At 39.7% G+C, this 20,222-nt stretch overlaps 3 protein-coding genes and 1 long non-coding RNA gene across 8 annotated transcripts in view; 2 read left to right on the top strand and 2 right to left on the bottom strand.

The window, feature by feature from the left end:
* Window positions 1–71: 71 nt before the first annotated feature.
* On the bottom strand, window positions 72–7,246 carry LOC127976774 (rho GTPase-activating protein 11A-like). 3 transcript variants are annotated; one of them, XM_052581431.1, is made up of 12 exons: window positions 7,100–7,246; window positions 6,481–6,551; window positions 5,239–5,335; window positions 4,899–5,155; window positions 4,612–4,775; window positions 4,295–4,435; window positions 4,111–4,191; window positions 3,370–3,543; window positions 3,169–3,289; window positions 2,681–2,789; window positions 2,223–2,358; window positions 72–1,958 (listed from the first exon to the last, which is right to left on the bottom strand). In XM_052581431.1, the coding sequence occupies exons 1-12, from the start codon at window positions 7,244–7,246 to the stop codon at window positions 685–687; spliced, it is 2,772 nt and encodes a 923-aa protein (XP_052437391.1). In that variant the 3' UTR covers window positions 72–684. The 3 variants fall into 3 exon arrangements, with proteins under 3 accessions (XP_052437391.1, XP_052437392.1, XP_052437393.1); XM_052581432.1 differs by having other exon boundaries at window positions 3,169–3,277; XM_052581433.1 differs by lacking the exon at window positions 4,111–4,191.
* LOC127976782 (uncharacterized) lies at window positions 2,714–7,270 on the top strand. 2 transcript variants are annotated; one of them, XR_008157926.1, is made up of 3 exons: window positions 2,714–2,861; window positions 6,484–6,663; window positions 7,140–7,270. It is a non-coding gene; the product is annotated as an uncharacterized LOC127976782 (long non-coding RNA). The 2 variants fall into 2 exon arrangements; XR_008157927.1 differs by lacking the exon at window positions 2,714–2,861 and adding an exon at window positions 4,346–4,455.
* A 1,584-nt stretch (window positions 7,271–8,854) lies between these two features.
* Window positions 8,855–12,956, bottom strand: LOC127976778 (actin, alpha skeletal muscle). The gene is made up of 9 exons (XM_052581444.1): window positions 12,802–12,956; window positions 11,694–11,841; window positions 11,486–11,614; window positions 11,300–11,410; window positions 11,137–11,221; window positions 10,094–10,255; window positions 9,821–10,012; window positions 9,567–9,748; window positions 8,855–9,091 (listed from the first exon to the last, which is right to left on the bottom strand). Exons 2-9 carry the CDS (start codon window positions 11,820–11,822, stop codon window positions 8,948–8,950), a joined length of 1,134 nt encoding a protein of 377 aa, XP_052437404.1. The 5' UTR covers window positions 11,823–11,841; window positions 12,802–12,956; the 3' UTR covers window positions 8,855–8,947.
* A 2,397-nt stretch (window positions 12,957–15,353) lies between these two features.
* Window positions 15,354–20,222, top strand: part of eif2ak4 (eukaryotic translation initiation factor 2 alpha kinase 4) — a 29,887-nt gene continuing 25,018 nt past the window's right edge. Inside the window, exons 1-7 of one of the 2 annotated variants that reach the window (XM_052581427.1) lie at window positions 15,354–15,670; window positions 16,576–16,691; window positions 17,229–17,331; window positions 17,986–18,159; window positions 18,372–18,452; window positions 18,898–19,040; window positions 19,595–19,695. In XM_052581427.1, coding sequence (XP_052437387.1) covers window positions 15,572–15,670; window positions 16,576–16,691; window positions 17,229–17,331; window positions 17,986–18,159; window positions 18,372–18,452; window positions 18,898–19,040; window positions 19,595–19,695 — 817 coding nt within the window. In that variant the 5' untranslated portion in view covers window positions 15,354–15,571. The remainder of the gene's footprint in view (window positions 15,671–16,575; window positions 16,692–17,228; window positions 17,332–17,985; window positions 18,160–18,371; window positions 18,453–18,897; window positions 19,041–19,594; window positions 19,696–20,222) is intronic. The other variant, XM_052581428.1, reaches the window with a different exon arrangement.

The following is a 20,222-nucleotide window of genomic DNA, read 5'->3' as shown; positions in this document are numbered from 1 at the left end:
CTTTAATACAGAACCTTGGTCCTTGTGAACAAAGTGCGCCACCAAGTGGTGAAGAAAGGAACTTCAAAACATCAGATCAACTTGAGTTTAGTTTAACTTCATGTACAAAAGCAAACCAACATGAGTGAAAATAAAAAAAAACAGCATTGAGGATAATCACATAAGACCATAATACTGCTTAACATAACATTTCACATTTCATTGAGTTACAACCATGAATGTTGTCTTTAAGGCCTTCCAAAAGAAAATCAAGTTTTTGCATAAAACATAAATAACCGTAAATAAGACACTTCCCAAATCCAACCTTCTCTGATCTAATTTACAAACATCCATTTTCATTTTAAATACACTCATGAACCAATCAAAGATAAACAGCACTCTTCACACTTTCAAGATCTCGTCTTTTCACTTACAGCAAAACTAATAGATAATCAGGCATATTTTTAAACTATGGAGTTCATATTGTGCCCTCAGGGTTTGCTTCTCGTACATTTGAGTTTTTAACGTTCAAACCCGAGCGACCCTGAAATCCAAACCATATACGGAAACAAATTTAGCAATTTCCTCACTTGTACCATTCACCTTTAAAACGATCAAAGCCCACCTTTGCGAAATAAATTAAGACCCCTGAATGCCAGAGTTGAGAAACATCTGCAGAAGAAAGAGTTTAAAGTTAATAGCGACTTATAGATCAATGGGTTTCATCGCTGACAGCAGCCTTCCCTCAGTTACAGGGTTTTTAGGTGAACCTCTGTAGTGACTCGTATCGTTTTCAGAAACTTGAAGCAGGATAGATTTGGGATGTTCATTTGCAGCGTTCTTATTGGCTGAGAGGGTGTCACACTTGGTCTTTGGTGCCTTATTGGTGACGTCTTCCAGTGTTTTGACCGGTGGTTTCTCCGGAGGAACTGGAGGTTTGGGTTTCGAGGATGTTTGCAAACCACTTTCTAAACTCACGGTCTTCCTCTGACTGGCGGAGCACCAACCCATCCTTGTGTCCTTCCGGCCTCCGATCAGAGAGTTGATCCTCCTGACCGACTGCCGGACCGGCGTGCGCTGGAGCTTCAGAGGAGATCGGACCACTTTGGTTTGGGGTGAATTCAGCGTCATCATGTTGAAGCGTTTAATCTGTTCGGCGACTCTCATTCGGCGAGCTTCATTGGCTCCAGTAGGGTTCTGTGGCATCTCCGCTTGATCTTCGTCGGTCTTATCTGTTAATAAAGACTCTTTGAGTTCGCTCAGCAGGGACGTATTGTTATTCGTTTGGGATCTTGTTGCATACGGAGTTGATTGAACTCTGTTGGACGTCTCCAGTCTGAAAGCCACGGGACTCTGGATGTCTAAAGCGTCGACCAGTTGGCTGCAGTCTCCAGAGACATTTTTTAGGAAAGCATTGCTTTCATTTTCAAGACAAAGAGACGTGTCAGGGCTGGTGTCCACAAACCGTTTCGGTCCGCTGTCAAACAGAGCGCTGTCTATATGTAGAGGAGACAAAGGAACAATCTCGATTTGACCGAACGTCACATTGTGATCATTCAACCGGCTGGAATCAGACACTGATCTGGTTTCGGCCGCCTCAGAGTTTGCACAAGGGCTGTCTTGCGGTTCCTCGTGGTTCTGCTGTGTGACGATGCTGTGGAGGTCACTGTGAGATCCACCGAAAGCTTGTTTGATCTTCAGTAGCGTGGGTCCGGTGTGAGAGCGCTCTTCACTGGACGAGTCCAAGGCGCTGTTGTCGCAGCAGAGGCTCTTGGGAAGAACAGGTTTGCTCAGGATGATGGTTGGCTCGGAGCGGGAGCTGCTCTTCACACAGAGGCTCATGGGAGTTTCACAGAAGGAATCCCTCGGGAAGCTCAGGTCGACGTCAGGAGTGTCTCTGCTCCATGAGCTCCGGTGGTCTGTAGTATCACACTGCGGCGTCAGAAGGTTATCCTCAGATTTACTGATGAACTTGGAGCCTGTGAAGCAAGAAATATACAAAATATAGACATCAAATATAGACAGAAGCATCCATTTAAGTCAATTTAGGATAATGAACACACAATATCACTGGCTTGTAATGGAAAATTCAAGTGGCATACGTTTACTGTAAATGCATGAGTGTATTTAGGAATATTCCTGCAGGAACGACCGCTGTTTCCAAAGATTAAAACTATCCAAGCGTGTAGGAAAGTCTGAGGAATGTCATAACATCCCAAGTGCGTGTCAATAACAACACTGACCTTTCGAGGGACTCTGGTTCAAGACAGCCGGACTGAGCTCCTTGGTGAAGTGAAACCCAGAACTCTCTTGTGTCGCTAGGCGAAAACCTATGACCTCTGACCTCTTCGGCCCCAGTTGTGAATGTGTGATGACGTTCTGTTGAAACAGAGGCAGCTGCTTTTTACTCTCAGTGGTTTGTGAAGGTTCATATCAGTGATGAATTAATAAATAACCTACATTTTACTGCCTCCAGATGGAGCATGAGAAATCGTGATTAATAACAAAACTAAAGTTCTCAATTCTGTTAACATAACTTCATAAGGTGCTATATTATTCACCCATGAATAAATATTATATACAGTAAGTTAGATGACAGCATCATTCACATTATAAACATGCGAATCACGGTTTTATACGAGAGCGAGCGGCTGATTGTTCAGTCTCTGCTGGAGGTGGACAGAGATGATGATGGACTTACAGACTCTCGGCTGGATTTGCCCAAACTGAAGCGCAGACGCAGAGATTTCCTCACAGGCTCTTTCTTAGCGACTCTGGGCGAGAAACAGCCGGCCTTCCCCGATTCAGCTCTGAAATCCAGAGGAGAAATGGGTTTGAAAGACAAACAGTGGTTCTGAAGGGTTTCTGCAGGTCTGATGAAGGTACATTTAAGACCAGATGAAGCAGATTTAATGAACACAATACATCAGTGCGGTCTGTAAATGTTAATGTCTTTTATTAGAAACATTTTAAATTTTTAAAATGCAGCTTCCTACAGATTTACAATACTTTGATTCATTTTACCCCAAAAAATACGGGGTTTAAGTTGGTCATGCAATTAACTGTGTGTGTGACTTGTGTGTGAGCTGTGCTTCATTCAGCGCTGTACTATTGGCAGTCGACTCTTAAGGGTTAGTAAACTAATACTCATCCTAAAAGCAGAAATGAATATGATGGTGTGTGTGGTACCTGCGGTCTCTCAGTCGTCTGCTCGTCCTCTTGGCCGAGCTGCTGGACGCCCGAGTGTTTCTGCCCACAGACGACAGTAAACCGCTGTGAGACGAGTCCAGAGCTCCTGCTGCGCTGTGTGCTGAGAGATCACAGGGACATGATGATCACACACACACACACACACACACTCACAGTCCTGGAGCTGCAGCAGGACCTCACCTGATCCAGGTGTAGACGCTCCTCCAAACAGAGCGTTCGGGAACAGCTCCAGGCCCAGGTTCTTCTTGATGGACCTGCGTTTCTTGCTCGAGAACCCGTAAGTGTGTGTCGACTCGACAGGAAGCTTACGCTTGGAGTTCGGAGTCATGATGACAGGAGTGGCTTTGGAGAAAACTGAGAAGAACCAGAGTTATTGTTAAAGTGTTTTTAAAGAAGTCTCTTCTCACCAAGGTTGCACTTATTTGATGAACAGTATTATTACAATTTAAAAACCCTGTAACACAGATTCACACAGAAAACAGATGATTTACATTAGAATAATATTTCACTATATCGAATGTATTTTTGATCAATAAATGCAGCCTTGATGAACATAAGAGTTGCTTGGGGAGCAGAAGAGACTTTTTCCAACAACAACAAAACATTAAGAAATGGTAATTATTGCAAACCAATGGTGTAAATACTCCGACTGCAGATTCAACACAGAGAGGAAAAGCGAAGTTAAACAGAAGCCATTTTCAAAGCAAAGGGTTCAGAATGACAGAAAGCTTTGAGCGACGGACTGAGAATGGAGCAGAAATGGTTTAAGAGTAGAGGACACAAGCTCTGAAGGAGAAACATCGAGCTGTATGTTATCAACGGCGTGTCCTAATGAAACCAGAACGAGACTCATCTACATGCTGCATGAAGCAGACACAAACAAAGCATCCGAAGCTGATCTACATGAGGACATCCACCCACCTCCACCTGCTCCATCAGACTGAGGCGTATGTGTTGGGGTTCTACTAGTTTTAAACCTATTCAGAGCTCCATTAACCATGTCTGGAATACAAAACAAGCCCATTCAACTAATCATATGCATTATTAACCGCATCCAGCTTCCTTCGAACCAGTCGTTTGGACAAAGACATGTCATGGTTCTTACCTCCTAAACTGCGTCTGTTGCTCTTCTTCAGGTCTGAGTGAGCGTTACTGTCTTCTAGAGACACAGACGATGGAGAAAACACTCCAGCATCACAACCCAACATGACAGGAACCTTCTCCATCAGGAACCGAGGAACCACACCTTTAGACGACAACAGATCGGTGAGATTCCTCCCACTATCAGCCGTTCACAACTACATGTGTGAATACATACCCAACATATCAAAGCTTAGCGAACTGTAAACTGCACGGGACTTGAGTAAATATCCTCTAAAATGCCTGATTCACATGTGTTTAATAATGTGATCACACACACACCGAGGTGTTGAGCGTTGTCTATGAGCCGCTGCACGGCCGCTGCCTGATGCTTGAGTCTCTTCTCTGTGCTGCTGCTCATCTTGTCCCCGCCGTCTCCACAGTGAAAGAGATTAGGAGCGAAGATGACCGACAGATTACTGCTGTCCATCTTATTCTCAGCACATCTGAAACAACAGAGCGATACACACACACTTTACATGTGTTCGGACATGGGAAGAGCCTCTAAACAGCTGATAATGATCATAACTAGAGATTGGAGAGGAACGGAGACATTGCTGTGGTCGTACCGCTGGGAGACGCTCTTCAGGAAACTGAAGAAGTATCGCAGTGTGTTTAGATTCCTGTCGGGCAGCACGCAGGACAGCAGGACCGTGGCCGAAGTCCTCTCCTCATCCGTGGGCAGCTCCTGGGCCTTCAGGAAAGCACTGTGGAGGTCAGGGGTCAGAACCGGTTCGGGAAGCTCACGGAAAAACTGCTTCAGAAGTCCAGCGACGTCCAGCGGGAGAGCAGTGGACAGACAGTCCTCGCCCTGCTCCAGTCGGGCCTACAGGGTCAAACAATACAGTCGCTGTTCACTAACGCGACCGGTCCGAGTCTCTCGGGTGAACCGAAGCGGAGAACACTCACCCTGAGGCTCTTGACCCGCACCACAGAACCAGACTTCCTGAAGAGCCCCTCGGTGTCCAGATGCTCCAGGAGACTCGTACAAACATCTGCTATAAAACTGAGAAGGAGATGGAGACGCATTAACAAATACAGGCAATAATGAAGTATAAAATACAAGGAAATATAGGACAAATACATAACATAATCACATAAGAATGAATATAAAAAAGGGAAATACAAGCTAAAATAAAATATATAGAAAAAAATCTAAATAATAATAAAATGAAAAGTAATAACATGTAAGGAAATAAATGGCAAATATAAAAAGTGGGGACAATATGGGACAAAAAATAATTAAGTGCAAGTAAGTATAATAAAAAAAATTAGCAAATAAAATAATAAAACTGGGAAATAAATGGTGCATTTTTTTTATACAATACAGGGAAAATACATAAAATTATAAGGCAAATAAATATAAAATGAAACAATAATAAAATATAGGGCAAATTAAATTATTATTTGCACTTATTATATACAAAAATATATAATAATATTAATCAGAAACAGGGATATATATACATCAAAAAAAGTAAAATAATTAAATGGTAAGTTGAAACAAAAAGGCCAGTATATAAAACATATACAGTACATAAAAATAAAATAGAACTAAAATGCTAATGAAACGTTTATCATTTTAATAAAAAAACAGGGCAAATATATAAAAAACAAATAAATAAAATAAAACAAAATATAAAGGAAAATATATTTATTTGCTCTTTAATAAAATATAAAATAATTTAAAAATGGGGATATATATAGGTCAAATAAAGTAAAACTAAACGGAGAGCTGAAACAAAGGGCCAGTATATAAAATATAGAGCAAATAAATATAAAATTATAAAATATAGAGAATAATAATATAGGGTAAAAGTGTCAAAAGCATCAGGCAAAATATTTCTATAGTTTGTTATAAATTATTTTATGAGGCAGATGTTTTGTTTATTCATATTTTGCTGATATCACGTTTGCTTTCATCTTAATGGTAAAGCACATCCCAGAGATCTTGTGCACTCATAATAATCTTTCACGAGATGTGCTGTACACATCTTCACTTTGAGAATCAATCAAGCATGTGTCAGTCAGCTCCATGGTTTAAATCACTGCTGTGGGACGCAGACACACACTCCATTGGTTTAGTCTCTCATCAACCAGAGTGTCTTTGTTATTGGTTTGAATATATTAGAAGGCATGTGTGTGTCTCACCAGGGCACGTCTCCGTAGTCTAACACATGACAGTGTGGCAAACCTTCGAGAGCAACCCCAAACACCTTCATCTGGAGAAACAAGAGACAACACCAACAAGAACAATCAGTGGAAGAAACACCAATCCTGTAATCAATCACACTTCCTGCTCCGATTCTACACCAGCCAATAAACACAGAAGAGGTGCTTTGTTCTCCAATGTCTTTTTTGTTTTATAGATCTTGTAAACACATTTTAGGGTTTTAGATGTGTTGACTCATCTTGGTATTACAGAAACCACATGTACAGGAAGTTGATCAAGTTTCTGAACAGATCAATAGACGAAACTGTGACCCAGTAACTTTAGGAGAAAAGCATGCAACTAAAACAACTCACACTGGTGAATATTGAGCATTAATCACACACACACACACTTATATATGAATGTATCTCATTAGAGCCTTTCTAGACAGCATTTTGAGGTGTATATGCCCTCTTTATTAATGAATGTGATGAATATAGGGTTTTGTGAATCGTTGCCTAAAACTGCTGCTGTCTACATAGAGACACTTCCGTGGATTGACAAAACAAGCAGATTTCTGTTATAAAATCAGTGTTTCGTGATGTTTTATGAACTCACCGTGTTCGTCGGTGTCTGTTTGTTTCTGTTTTTATTCCAGTTTTTGATTTTTATTCCATAAACCGAGCGGAGATGCTGAACGACGGCCAGACGAACCACATTTCTCTGCAAAACCTTCATTACGACGGATTTAAAACGACTCGACATGAGAGGTACTGAGTTAAAAGGTGCTTTAGGTCTAACACGATCTGGATGTGTTCAACACAAACTCTGATGGTTAAGTTAACGTTAGCTTATTTTCCTTCAGAGTTCCGCCTGACACACTTTAACCGCTTAAAGTCAAACAAACTTCTCTCATATTTCGATTTCCGCCTCAGCTTCGCCTAAACCTCATTTTATGTAATGAAAAATCGTCTTTAAAGTCTAAATATCGCCATATAAACCCAGTGATTGTTCCTGTGTGTCCGCTTTACTTCCCGTCTTCACAACGGCAGCTCGGAGAAAGACGTTCAAATTTCGCCCTGCCTACGTCACTCACGCGTTCCCTGCGCTCTGATTGGCTCGCGATGAGTCACGTGAGGGCTAGACCCGCCCTTCCTCTGCGTGACACACGTGATTGATGGCGCAGCAGATGCTCAGAGCGTTTGTTTCTGACCTGCAACATAATAAATAGCATGCATTCCTGAACAACAGAGCCGTGCACAACGAGTCAGAACAAGAGCTGGGATCATATTAGTGCCATGTGTTTCCGATGATCTGCTGACTGAAACATAACGTACTTTTACACCGGTTACTCTTTAGTCTTTACATATAACAGTGGGATATTTGACCAAATCTGCTAGTCAGTGTACCAGTTCTTGTTTGTTTGTTTGTGTTCCGGTTTTTCTTGTACCTTTTTTCTGTCATTTGATTTGTTTAGTTGACAGGAACATTGTGCATGATGAAAACACTTCTGTAAATGTACCAGAATTAGCCAAATGCTATTTTCATCCATAGCCCCTGTACAGAAATGTAAAACTTTATGTAATTTATTCATTTACATGATACATCATGGTACTATCACAGTATCACAGACACGTCTTAAACCTTATCCTGGACTAAAAAGGATATCTGGGCTCTTTTAACTGAAATAAACTTGTACTGAATGATCTTAAAATATGTCAGTTTTGTTGTTTTATCTCAAGATGCACATCAGTAGTGTTTTTACCTTGTTTATAAAGTGATTTAAATGATCTAAAGTGATCTATGGTATAATCCGTGCTTAGTTTAAGCCCTGTCTGTAAAACCAGGCCCAAATAATGTAATAAAACATACATATGGAAGCCAATATCCGAAACAAAAGCTAGTTGCTATTTTTTTATCTGACCTTTTTCTTGAAATGACCCCCCCCCCCAAAAAAAATTCATTTTTGTAGTTCCCATCATATAATAAAAATAAATTAATTAATTAATTTTCCTCTCTGCTTGTTTATATATTGCAATTATTTATGTATTTATTTTATACTTTTATTTTTCAAATTGCAAAAAAATATATATATATATTTTATACTTTATTTTTTTTATTCTGTAGCAGAAACAGGCTTCCATACATATTTAATAGAATGCAATGCATTCTATTTTAGGAATTATTTTTGTTATAGTACCATGGTATTGGCATAATTACTCAGGATGTTTCTATCAACACTGACACGTTTTTGTATACCTCTGTATTTTTGGGGGGCATTATTTAATCTAATGCATTTTGGGTTGATGCAGTCATGCATGCATGCCAAAAAAATAAATAAATAAATAACGTTAATGATAACTCCACACACTGTTCTCTGTTAATCTGTTTTTATTACAACATTACATGTATATACAGTAAAAGAGACGGTACAAATGTACGGCTGAGACTGAGGTCGTGGTTGGTTTAGAAGCACTTCCTGTGGACGATGGAAGGACCGGCCTCGTCGTACTCCTGCTTGGTGATCCACATCTGCTGGAAGGTGGACAGGGAAGCCAGGATGGAGCCACCGATCCAGACGGAGTACTTACGCTCGGGAGGAGCAATGATCTACAGAGAGACCGGAGAAACACTGAGTGTCTGAAACACTTTCACTACACTTCAAAAGAGATTCGTGACACTTTATAATAATAATAAGGTTCCACTAGTTAACATGAACTAAGAATCAAAATACTTCTAAAGTGTTTATTAATCTTACTTTCAACATTTACTAATAGACTGATTTTTTTTTTTAAAGATGTAAATAAAGCAAAGATTAATAAAGCTGTTTGTTAGTTAATGCATCAACTAACATAATTATGGTAGAGTGTCACTAAGAAATGTAACGTTGATAAATAGTTTGTAAAACATATTTAATACTTATTTATCTATGACAAAAGTGCAATTAATAATGCATATAGGCAACTACATTGAATTAAAAAGGCGTGCATTGCATTTCAAAGTGTGGGTTTGATCAGTTCATGCATTAATGGGAATCGAACCCATGACCTCCCACAGTCTCTAATGTATTGTTGCAGCTTCTCACCTTGATCTTCATGGTGCTGGGGGCCAGAGCAGTGATCTCCTTCTGCATGCGGTCAGCAATACCGGGGTACATGGTGGTGCCACCGGACAACACGTTGTTGGCGTACAGATCCTTACGGATGTCGATGTCGCACTTCATGATGCTGTTGTAGGCGGTCTCGTGGATCCCAGCGGACTCCATACCTGAGAGCACAGCGTTCAGTCATCAGCACTGAGCAGGGCCTGTCAATCAAACCGCGATCTCGCGAGACTCACCGATGAAGGAAGGCTGGAAGAGGGTCTCGGGGCAGCGGAAGCGCTCGTTACCGATGGTGATGACCTGACCGTCGGGCAGCTCGTAGCTCTTCTCCAGGGAGGAGGAGGAGGCGGCGGTGGCCATCTCGTTCTCGAAGTCCAGAGCCACATAGCAGAGCTTCTCCTTGATGTCGCGCACGATCTCACGCTCAGCTGCGGAGAGGCGAGATTAACCCGTTATTAGCTCGTGCTGCTGGCGCACGTGTTCTCGCGCGCGGACTGCAGCGCACTCACCGGTGGTGACGAAGGAGTAGCCTCTCTCTGTCAGGATCTTCATCAGGTAGTCGGTCAGATCGCGACCGGCCAGATCCAGACGCATGATGGCGTGGGGCAGAGCGTAACCCTCGTATACGGGGACATTGTGGGTCACACCGTCACCGGCGTCCAGCACGATACCTGCGGAGCACACCGGGAACCGACCTCATACACTGATCTCACACGGCATTACAGTTATACACGCACGAGACTGTGAGACAGTTTCATAAATGACAGAGCCCTAAAGATTAATAAAGTATATAACCCATGTCAAATAAGCAAACAAACTAATAATAAAATAATAAATAATAAAAATACTACCTAACTTTTATTTGATAAATGTTCGATTTAATGTTTATGCGCCAAAAGCGGAACAAAACAGCATTGTTATAAAAAAAAAATATTTATATATATAAAAAAATCTGCCTTTGAACTCGAGAGAAATAAATACTTTATTTTTTATTTTTGTGATGATTATCGGTTTTGATGTTTTGCCAAGGTAACACGATAAACTAAAACCTAAATAAAAATTAATGAATACTCTGTAGAACCTGTTAAAAATGACAATAAGACAAATGACTAAAACTTAAACTGAAATGAAAACGGAAAATAAAAATAAAAATGAATTCAAGTTATATATAAAAACTAATTAAAAATGAGAAAACACTAAATTATTTAAAATTTTACTAAAAAAAAAAAATATATATATATATATATATTAATAAAAGCGATAATGGTATATGATAATAATTGTTACGTGATTCGAACTTATTACAAAATTAATGAAAAAATAAAATAGATGTTTTAACGGATGATGCCCCCTGCAGGACATCACAGGGAATTACAGTGAAACAGAATCTGGTTTTATCTCTCAAAGCAAGAAACTTTTCCAACTTTTTTTTTTTTCAGCTTGTTGCATTTATAGCATAGCACTATTGCATTGATTGCACAATTGCACGATCCAAAATATGCATTTATGTTTTAACTCTAACACTGATTAGTGTCTTTATTAAAGGCCTCACCAGTGGTACGTCCAGAGGCGTACAGGGACAGCACAGCCTGGATGGCCACATACATGGCAGGGACGTTGAAGGTCTCAAACATGATCTGCAAGAGCAAAGCAGACAAGCGTCATGAAGCAGTCTGACTGTGTCTCTGAGAAACCCTCCGAATCTTCCTCTGTACCTGAGTCATCTTCTCTCTGTTGGCCTTGGGGTTGAGAGGGGCCTCGGTGAGCAGGGTTGGGTGCTCCTCGGGGGCCACACGCAGCTCATTGTAGAAGGTGTGGTGCCAGATCTGAACACACACACATCACTGTGTCAGTCACAACGCCACATGCATGCATTCAACCAGAAGAGACTAGACGCGCACCTTCTCCATGTCGTCCCAGTTAGTGATGATGCCGTGCTCAATGGGGTACTTCAGGGTCAAGATACCTCTCTTGCTCTGAGCCTCATCACCTACATAGCTGTCCTTCTGACCCATACCCACCATCACACCCTGAGGAGAGAGAAGCGAGGTTAGAGAGCATGCAGCGGAGCGGTTCCTCGCTCGTGATGTTCGGCAGATGTGTTCGCACCTGGTGACGGGGTCTGCCGACGATGGAGGGGAAGACAGCACGGGGAGCGTCATCTCCGGCAAATCCAGCCTTGACCAAGCCAGAGCCGTTGTCGCACACGAGGGCGGTGACCTCTTCGTCGTCGCACATGGTTGGTTTTCTGGTTGGTCTGTGAAGGAAACGGTCAGAGACAGAGACTGAGTTTACATTGTACAAAAATGTACTTCTGCTTGTTGCCAGAATGCCAAACTAACGAAAAGTGAAATAAAAATGAATAAAAGATGTGTAGACTTTTTAAAAATGTAACAATTTTCACTAAGATGAAAATAGAGAGCATAAATGGAAGCATCAAAACGACTGAACAACGGAAAATTTAAATGTAAACAAATTTAAATGTTGCGAAAACTAATAAAAATACGCTACTAAAACATTAAGATGAAAACATTAAAAGGAGTAGCAAAATATATATATTTTTCAATAATAAAAATGACTAAAACATAAAACGTGATGAAATTTTAACTTACATGAAAACATAAAAAGGAATTTAAAATATTTTTAAAAATACTAAATCTTTAATTGACACTAAAATGAAAACAGAAAATGTTAAATGATTAGTTCTTAGAGCAGCTGCATTTACATTAACGCATTTAGCAGATGATTTTATCCAAACGATTTTACACTTGTCAATTAGACAAATCATTCTCGTTAGAAACTCACCTAAATCACATATTCATGTTGTATGAATTGCATGCAGCTTAGGTTTTTAGTGTAGAATAGTTCAGTAATAATAGCCTAGAGCGATCAGCGTCTCTGTCCATGAAGGGTTAGTGAAATCATATCTCCTCGTGGCAGCTCAAGACCTCCAGCTGAAGAAAGACTGAAGGACAGATGCTCTATTTAGAGCTCGACGAGTCTCTGTTTGCAGCTGCCTGCCTTCATTCAAACTAAGCTGATGCTTCACCAGAAACGCCTTTAAATCACACACTATTGTAAGATTATCTGCTCAACCAGAGTTGTTAAATCTGTTCTCTAACTGTTACGTCCTCACAAACCTGCCGCACAAACTCAAAACTAAAGAGCTAAAGAGATTTCAGATGCAGAAGGTTCTCCGGAGGATCGAAGGACTCACCAAGTTGTAATCACAAGACTGATGCTTCCACTGGGACAGAGACACAAGGTGAGGAGCCCCTTTAAATAAGAGCGGCTCTCGGGGCCCGGGGCGGAGCCTGGGGTTCACACAAGCCCAAATAAGAGCACACAAGAAAAAATAAAAACCAGAAAATAACCCTCTCCACCCATGAACCTGATCTCTGGGTGGACTGGGCCTCACTAGAGTTAAGAAAGGCTTCCTGAGAAATAGCGGGCTGAGCGCCAGTCATCCACTTCTGATGTCTGCGTTAAATGCCAGATAAAATGACAAACGTGCATATTTATGTGAAGTCAAATAGTGTTTATATTTACACCACACAGCACTTTTTGCATATCTGATGCAATGATTATTTAAAGGACAAATTATAATGTGCATGTGTCATAAATAAATATATTACTTTTTATAATGTAAATGTTATATAAACATGCATAATAAATATTTTTATATATATATATATATATATATATATATATATATATATATATATATATATATAGTGGTTATCGCTTTTATTTTAGCCTTTTCTTTTATGCAATTAAAAACAACAATTAAAACAATATTAAAAATATATACTTTCTATATAGTGTTCACTTGCTTTCATGATATCTTTTTTCTTTTAATCTAACTACTTTTTATAAAATATATTGTTATTACACTAAATATATTTTATATATATTCGTGTGTGTGTGTGTTCATTTGCTTTTATTTTATATAAAAAAAATACCCTTTATATATTTTTATATAACTTTTTATGTTATATTTGCTTTTGAAGTGCTTTTTTTTTATTACTTGGAGGAAAGGTTGTAGCATGCATTACCTCTGCTGGAATGTGTTTTAAACAATTAGACATGCGTTCATCTGTTTGTAGGTTGTGATTATTAAGATTCATAATCATGTATTAATTTCTCCTCCCAGTTTTCAGCTCAGTCCTGCAAACAAATCTTCTTCAATGCTGTTTTTTTGTCACCGTAGAATCAAGCTTATGTGGGAAAAAGAGAGAGATTTTAAAGGCTATAGTCAGCACTCTCTTGATATAATTCTGATTATTCAGCTTTTACGAACACAGGCGGCCTAAAGACGTCCCCCAACCGTAACCGTCTCGTTTTAGTAACGTCTTAGAGGCTCCTCGCTCTCTCCAGGAGGAATACTGTATATGTCAATGGGCCAGTGAGCTGGCATGTGGGCTCGAACCCTAAATGTAGTGAACAGCTGAGGGGTAACAGCAGCCGGCCTGCTCCCCCGAGCCGCACTCTGATTGGCCGGGCTGTAGTAGTAGCTGCGCTCTGATTGGCTTAGCTCTCTCCTTTTAGGGTCACAGCTCTCATCAGGTGTTATGAGCCGAGCGTTTGTCCCATTGGTGTGATTCATAAGAGCACCTCATTAGGAAATACAACCTTACAATGACAACACAGCAGAACTGTCTTACACAAATCTCCAAACCAGTGCATGAAATAGAAATAGAAGAGTGTGAACCATTCATCTATCTATCTTTCTAGCACATTTAAATGCAACCGTTGTTGGCCAAAGTGCTGTACAAAGTAGAAAAATAAAAAAGCAAGTAAACACATACACATTATTACGTTTTATGGGTATGTAAAGTTTTGTATCACCTGCATAGCAGTGGTAGTATACCCCAAATTTACTAATAATAGATCCTAAAGGTAGCATATACAGCGAAAATAAAAATGGTGCTAAAATAGATCCCTGGGGTACACCACAAGTAAGTTGAGCCATCAAGGATGAAAAAGTACCTTGGGTAAAAAAACTTCTATTTGACAGGAATTTCAAAACTGTCAGGTAAGCTGATCGAACATTCAAGTCGAGAAAAAAGAATCCTGTGGTCCACAAAGTCAAAGGCTGAACTCAAGTCTACACTTAAGCCATGTATCACCAGCGTCGGTGGTCAATAACACATCACTGAAAATTTTCAAGAGCGCAGACTCAGTGCGGAGTGTTGTAAAACCAGATTGAAATCCATCCATCATCCATCCGTCTCTGTATCTATCTGTCTGTCTGTCTATTGTTCTGTGTTCAAGAGTGAAATGAATCTCTTGCTCTGAAGCGGTGTGTTGTGTAGGAGAGTTGTATGTCAGTGTAGGTTACTTCACACGGTCCACAGCTTCAGACTGTGTCTATTAATAGCTGTTTTGCTCTGTGTGCTCAGAGACGATTCACAGCAGCTCAGTGATCAGCCGAATAAAACACGTTAGAAAAACTACAAACATGGCGGATGCACACGACCGACGGTGAAGTAGAGAGCTTTAGATAAAGGGGTTTGAGTTATTAATAATCTACATTTAACCTGTTAAAATTGTGTATTTAATGTTAGCTGTGTTAGGATATTTCATCAACAACAACAACAATGTAAAGTTTTACTAACATCCGTTGACGAGATGATTGACAGGCCAGTTTACAGTGACAGGGTGCGTGTAATTATTCTCATCTACTACACACTCAACACTGTGTAGCTACATGAGAGTACATGCTTAAGGGAGTAGTGTAAATAGGCAGATTGGGACGCAATACTTCTCGAATGAAGGAAGGACAGCAGCGCCTCACAGCGGCGTGATGACGTAGCGCGGGTCGCGCCGCACACGTCATCAGTGCGAGACGCTGCCACGCGACAGCTGTTATGGTTATGATTCCATACCTCCACATGAAAAGTTTAATTTGCGCTTCTCGAGGCCTCGCAGCGCGTGTGTGTGCCCGGAGATGGTGATGAGGAGAGTGTGTGAGCTCAGGATGCAGGATGAGTGATTACTCTCTTCAGCAGGAGAACGAGCTCGAGGCGCTGTCATCGATCTACGGAGAAGACTTCAGAGACATCCGAGCACAGCTGCCCTGGAAGGTATTCATCTCACAACCAGCTTCACAAGTGTGTGTGTGTCGATCACTAACACTACATGCTGTTCAGCGCGTGCTATTCTGTATTCCCTAAAGACTCGTTTCAGTCAAGTGCACTTATAATGTTTCTCACAGCACAAACCAGCTTCATTTAGTTATTTATTTCACTCTCTGAAATCCTAACTGCTTGAATTACTTACACACACACACACACACGCGCGCGCGTGCTGTATACATGTGGGCGTGTCGTGTTTATTAGCTCTGTATATCTCTTTCTCTCTCTCTCACACACACACACACACACACGCACACAACTGTGCTCATACGTTTTCATAACCATTGCAGAATGTGCAAGATATTAATAATTGAAAAAGAATTAGAGCGATCATGAAACTTGCATATTATATTTTTAGTACTGTTTCACATCACAGATGTTTACATATACTCCACAAGACAAAATAACTGAATTAATAAAAATGGCACTGTATTAATATTCAAGGGTGTGTGAACTTTTGGAGGCACCCAGTACTTATACTAAAAACTAATCAGACTACTCAAACTCAAAATTTAATATTCAATTTTTTTAGATACTGAATTGTGCAGTGATTCTAGAAGATAAGAAAGTTAGCTTTTTTTTACATTTAAATGACCAAAAAATAAAGAACTGTTCCATGATTTTCAAATGTTTTGAGATGCAAATTTAAATAAAAAGTTTTAAAGAGTTTGTTTTTCTATTCAGTTCCCTTTAAATATTTATCCTTGCACAAACAGACTTAATTTAGTTCTTCATTTCACGTTCTACTGATGTTTGTGTGGGCGTGTCATATGTTAATGAGCTCAGTGCACATTGTTGCAGGTACAGTGGGCGTGTCATATGTTAATGAGCTCTGTGTGTGGTGTGTTTTGCAGGTCAGTCGTCCTCCAGAGGTTTATCTGTCCCTGCGGCCGAAGGGACTCGGTTACAGACAGACCAGTTATGTCTCAGTGGACCTGCAGGTCAAATGTCCTCCGACGTATCCTGATGTGTGAGTGTCAGTCTGTTTATCTGGCTAACAATAATTCATTACTTGTTATAAAAAAGTTCCGGTCCTTGATTCTGATTGGCTGAGCAGCGTTCAAAGCTGTTGTAAATAACTCTTCAAAGTAGCATTCACCTTCGTTTACGTCTGCGTGTTGCTCGGCAACCGCTTTGTTGCAACCACAAACTAATTCTAAATAAATAAACTTTAATTTACAACGTTTTCCATTTTCATTATCATTTTTTTATATATATCTCAGTGTTTTTATTATTTTATATATCAGTTTTAGTTATTTTAGTAGATCAAGTTAAACACGTTTATTTTTGTTAATGTTTTGTTTCAAGTAACAAAATGTTTTTATGATGGCTTTAGTTAACTGTAGTAACTAATAAATCACACTGTTCAGTGGAACAGACGTGTGATTATGACCAGCTCAACTCAAAGGTCATTTATAGTTGAAGGAGTGTGTGTGTGTGTGTGCGTGCGTGCGTGTGTGTGTGTGTGTGGTCCACACTGATTTGTGATTGGTTGTGACTCGATCAGGCCTCCAGAGCTGGAGCTGAAGAACGCTAAAGGCTTGTCCTACGACAAACTGGAGCGACTCCAGAAAGAGCTCCACAAACTGGCTCAAGACCGATGCGGAGAGGTGCGGATCTCATTCTCTTCACTATGAGGGCGTATACACTACACTGTAATTAAGATGTAAAAAATACAGTAAAAACAGTGAAATATTATTGTGATTCAAAACATCTGTTTTCTGTGTGAATCTGTGTTAAAGTGTAATGTATTTCTGTGATGCTCCGCTGTATGTTCAGAATCATTCCTCCAGTCTTCAGTGTCACATGATCTTCAGTTATTAATAATGGTTCTTATTATTTTTGAAAAAATAAAATAAAATAAACTAGGCCCATATGATTTACTTCAATGCTGTGAAGAAGAAAAATATTCATAAAATAATTATCTAATATAAATATAATAATAAAATAGGCCCATATGATTTACTTTTATACTTTGAAAAAGAAAAAATATTTATAAAATTATTTAAAAATAATAATAAATTAGGACCATATGATTTAATCCAGTGGTGTAATAAAGACAAATCTTTATAAGATTAATTATTTAAATATAATAATAAAATAGGCCCTTATATTTACTGCAATGTTGTGAGAACTAACAATTTTGTTATAATTATTTAAATATAAATGTATCTAATATTTGTAATGTAAATAGCTAAATGAGTTGAGCAGGGGTGGGTGATGTGTGTGGTCACGTCTTCCTCTTCTTCCTCTTCCTGTCTCAGGTGATGATCTATGAGCTGGCTGATTTGGTTCAGGGTTTTCTGACGGAGCACAACGTTCCTCCCTCGAGCTCCTTCCACGAGGAGATGCTGAAGAACCAGCGGCGTCTGCAGGAGCGTCTGGCTCAGGAGGAACAGCAGAAGATCGACCAGCAGCGCAGACAGGAAGAGCAGATGGTGCGTGTCACTTCCTGTTGCACAGCATGAGTTATCACAGAGCAGCTCTGATCAAAGAGTGTTGCTCTCTACTGTGGTTTAATCAACAGAGCAAAGATCAATCAGTCAAGATCAGGGAATTACTTTTCTGTTCTTTGATTCTCTTTAATGACCTCTAGTTTGTTTATGTGTGTATATATATATGTGTGTGTGTGTTTTATTTCTCTCCGAAGCAAAACGAGATCCTTGCAGAAATCCAGAGGAGAGAGGAGGAGAAACGAGAAGAGAAGAGGAAGAAAGAGATGGCCAAACTGGTGAGGAAAGAAAAACAAATCAGTTCCTGCAGGAGGAGCAATATCAGATTCTGTTCTAAATAATATAGAAGTAGGATATTAAGTAAAGATCATGTTCATGAAGATATTTAGTAAATCTCCTACTGTAAATATATCAGAACTTAATGTTTGATTAGTAATATGCATTGCTAAGAACTTCATCTGAACAACTTTAAAGATGATTTTGAGGACACGTCCTCAATATTTAGATTTTTTTGCTCCCTCAGATTCCAGATTTTCAAATAGTTGTATCTCAGACAGATATTGTCCTCCTCACAAACCACACATCACTGGAGAGATCATTTATTCAGATGATGCATAAACCTCAGTTTCATCAGATGGAGCCTGATGCCTGGTTTAGTGCTGCAGGTCTCTTGTATGATGATGTGAAGGGGTTAATAAGCTGTGAGTACTGTGTGTGATCCAGGAGCGTCTGGAGAGCTCTGCTGTCAGCATCACTCCGTCTTCAGAGAGACCAGCGTCTGCTTCGGCTGGGTCTCCGGTGGATCCTTCTGACGGGAAGAAAACCCTGACGAACAGACGCCGGACCACGTCCAGCAGCAGACACAGGTCTGGACTACACCAGCTACACACTCCGTGCTCTTACAGGACCCACTCATCTCCAGATATAGACTTACTGTAAACAAGCTTTCATCTGCATCTCAGAGACCAGCAAAATGTCACATTTCTCAATAGCACAGTGGAATACTAGTACACACACACACACACACACACACACATACACACACTCTCACTCACTCACACACACGCACCCACACAATATACACACAATAAACACACACACACACACACACACACACACACACACACTCACTCTCACTCTCACTCACACACACACACACACACTCTCTCTCTCTCTCTCTCTCACACACACACACACACACACTCTCTCTCTCTCTCTCTCTCTCTCTCTCTCTCTCACACACACACACACACACACTCTCTCTCTCTCTCTCTCCCTCTCTCTCTCTCTCACACACACACACTCTCTCTCACTCTCACTCTCTCACACACACACACACACACACACTCTCTCTCTCTCTCCCTCTCTCTCTCTGTCTCTCTCTCTCAGTCTGATGTGAGTGCTGTTCTTCTCTTCTCAGACGAGACACATATAATGAAGATAACGCCCGGCAGCAGGAGCTCCTTCACTTCAGCAGCAGCTTCCTCGGAGAGGTCGTAGTTCACCGAGGGAAGTGCATTGGTAAGATCTGGGAACGGTCAGGAGTTCACAGGTTCATTCGGGGGCTTGAAACCCCCTGAAGATGCTTGAATCTTAATACAGTGTTTTCAAGGTTTGGTTTCATTATAATTTGCTTTCTTACTGAATAGTTAATCTTTTTTTTTTTTTACATAAAATAAGTAGCTCTGGTCTGTGCGTATAATTTGTTCTTATGCTTTAAATAATTGTTGTGTTTTAAAGTATTAATTCATTGTAAAGATTCATTTTTATTTGATTAAATTCATGTTTTTATTCAAATATTATTTTATTTTAAAGTATTTATTATATTACAATCTTAAGTTATATATTTTACAAAGTATTTTATTTTAATACTTTTATTTTAAAACTATTCATTATAATTTTATATTTACTATATTTATTATTTAAGAAAATTTTTAATTCAGATTTTTTTATTTTATTTATTAAATGTTACAGTCTTATGTTTTTAATAACTTTAGTGTTTGATTACATTTATTCTTTTATTTTAGAACCATTTATTAATTAAAATG

This window comes from Carassius gibelio, chromosome B17 (genome assembly GCF_023724105.1).
Source record: "Carassius gibelio isolate Cgi1373 ecotype wild population from Czech Republic chromosome B17, carGib1.2-hapl.c, whole genome shotgun sequence".
In the NCBI taxonomy this organism is placed as follows: Eukaryota; Metazoa; Chordata; class Actinopteri; order Cypriniformes; family Cyprinidae; genus Carassius; species Carassius gibelio.
The sequence above is the reverse complement of the archived record's forward strand: the minus strand, read 5'-3'. Positions and strand labels throughout refer to the sequence as shown.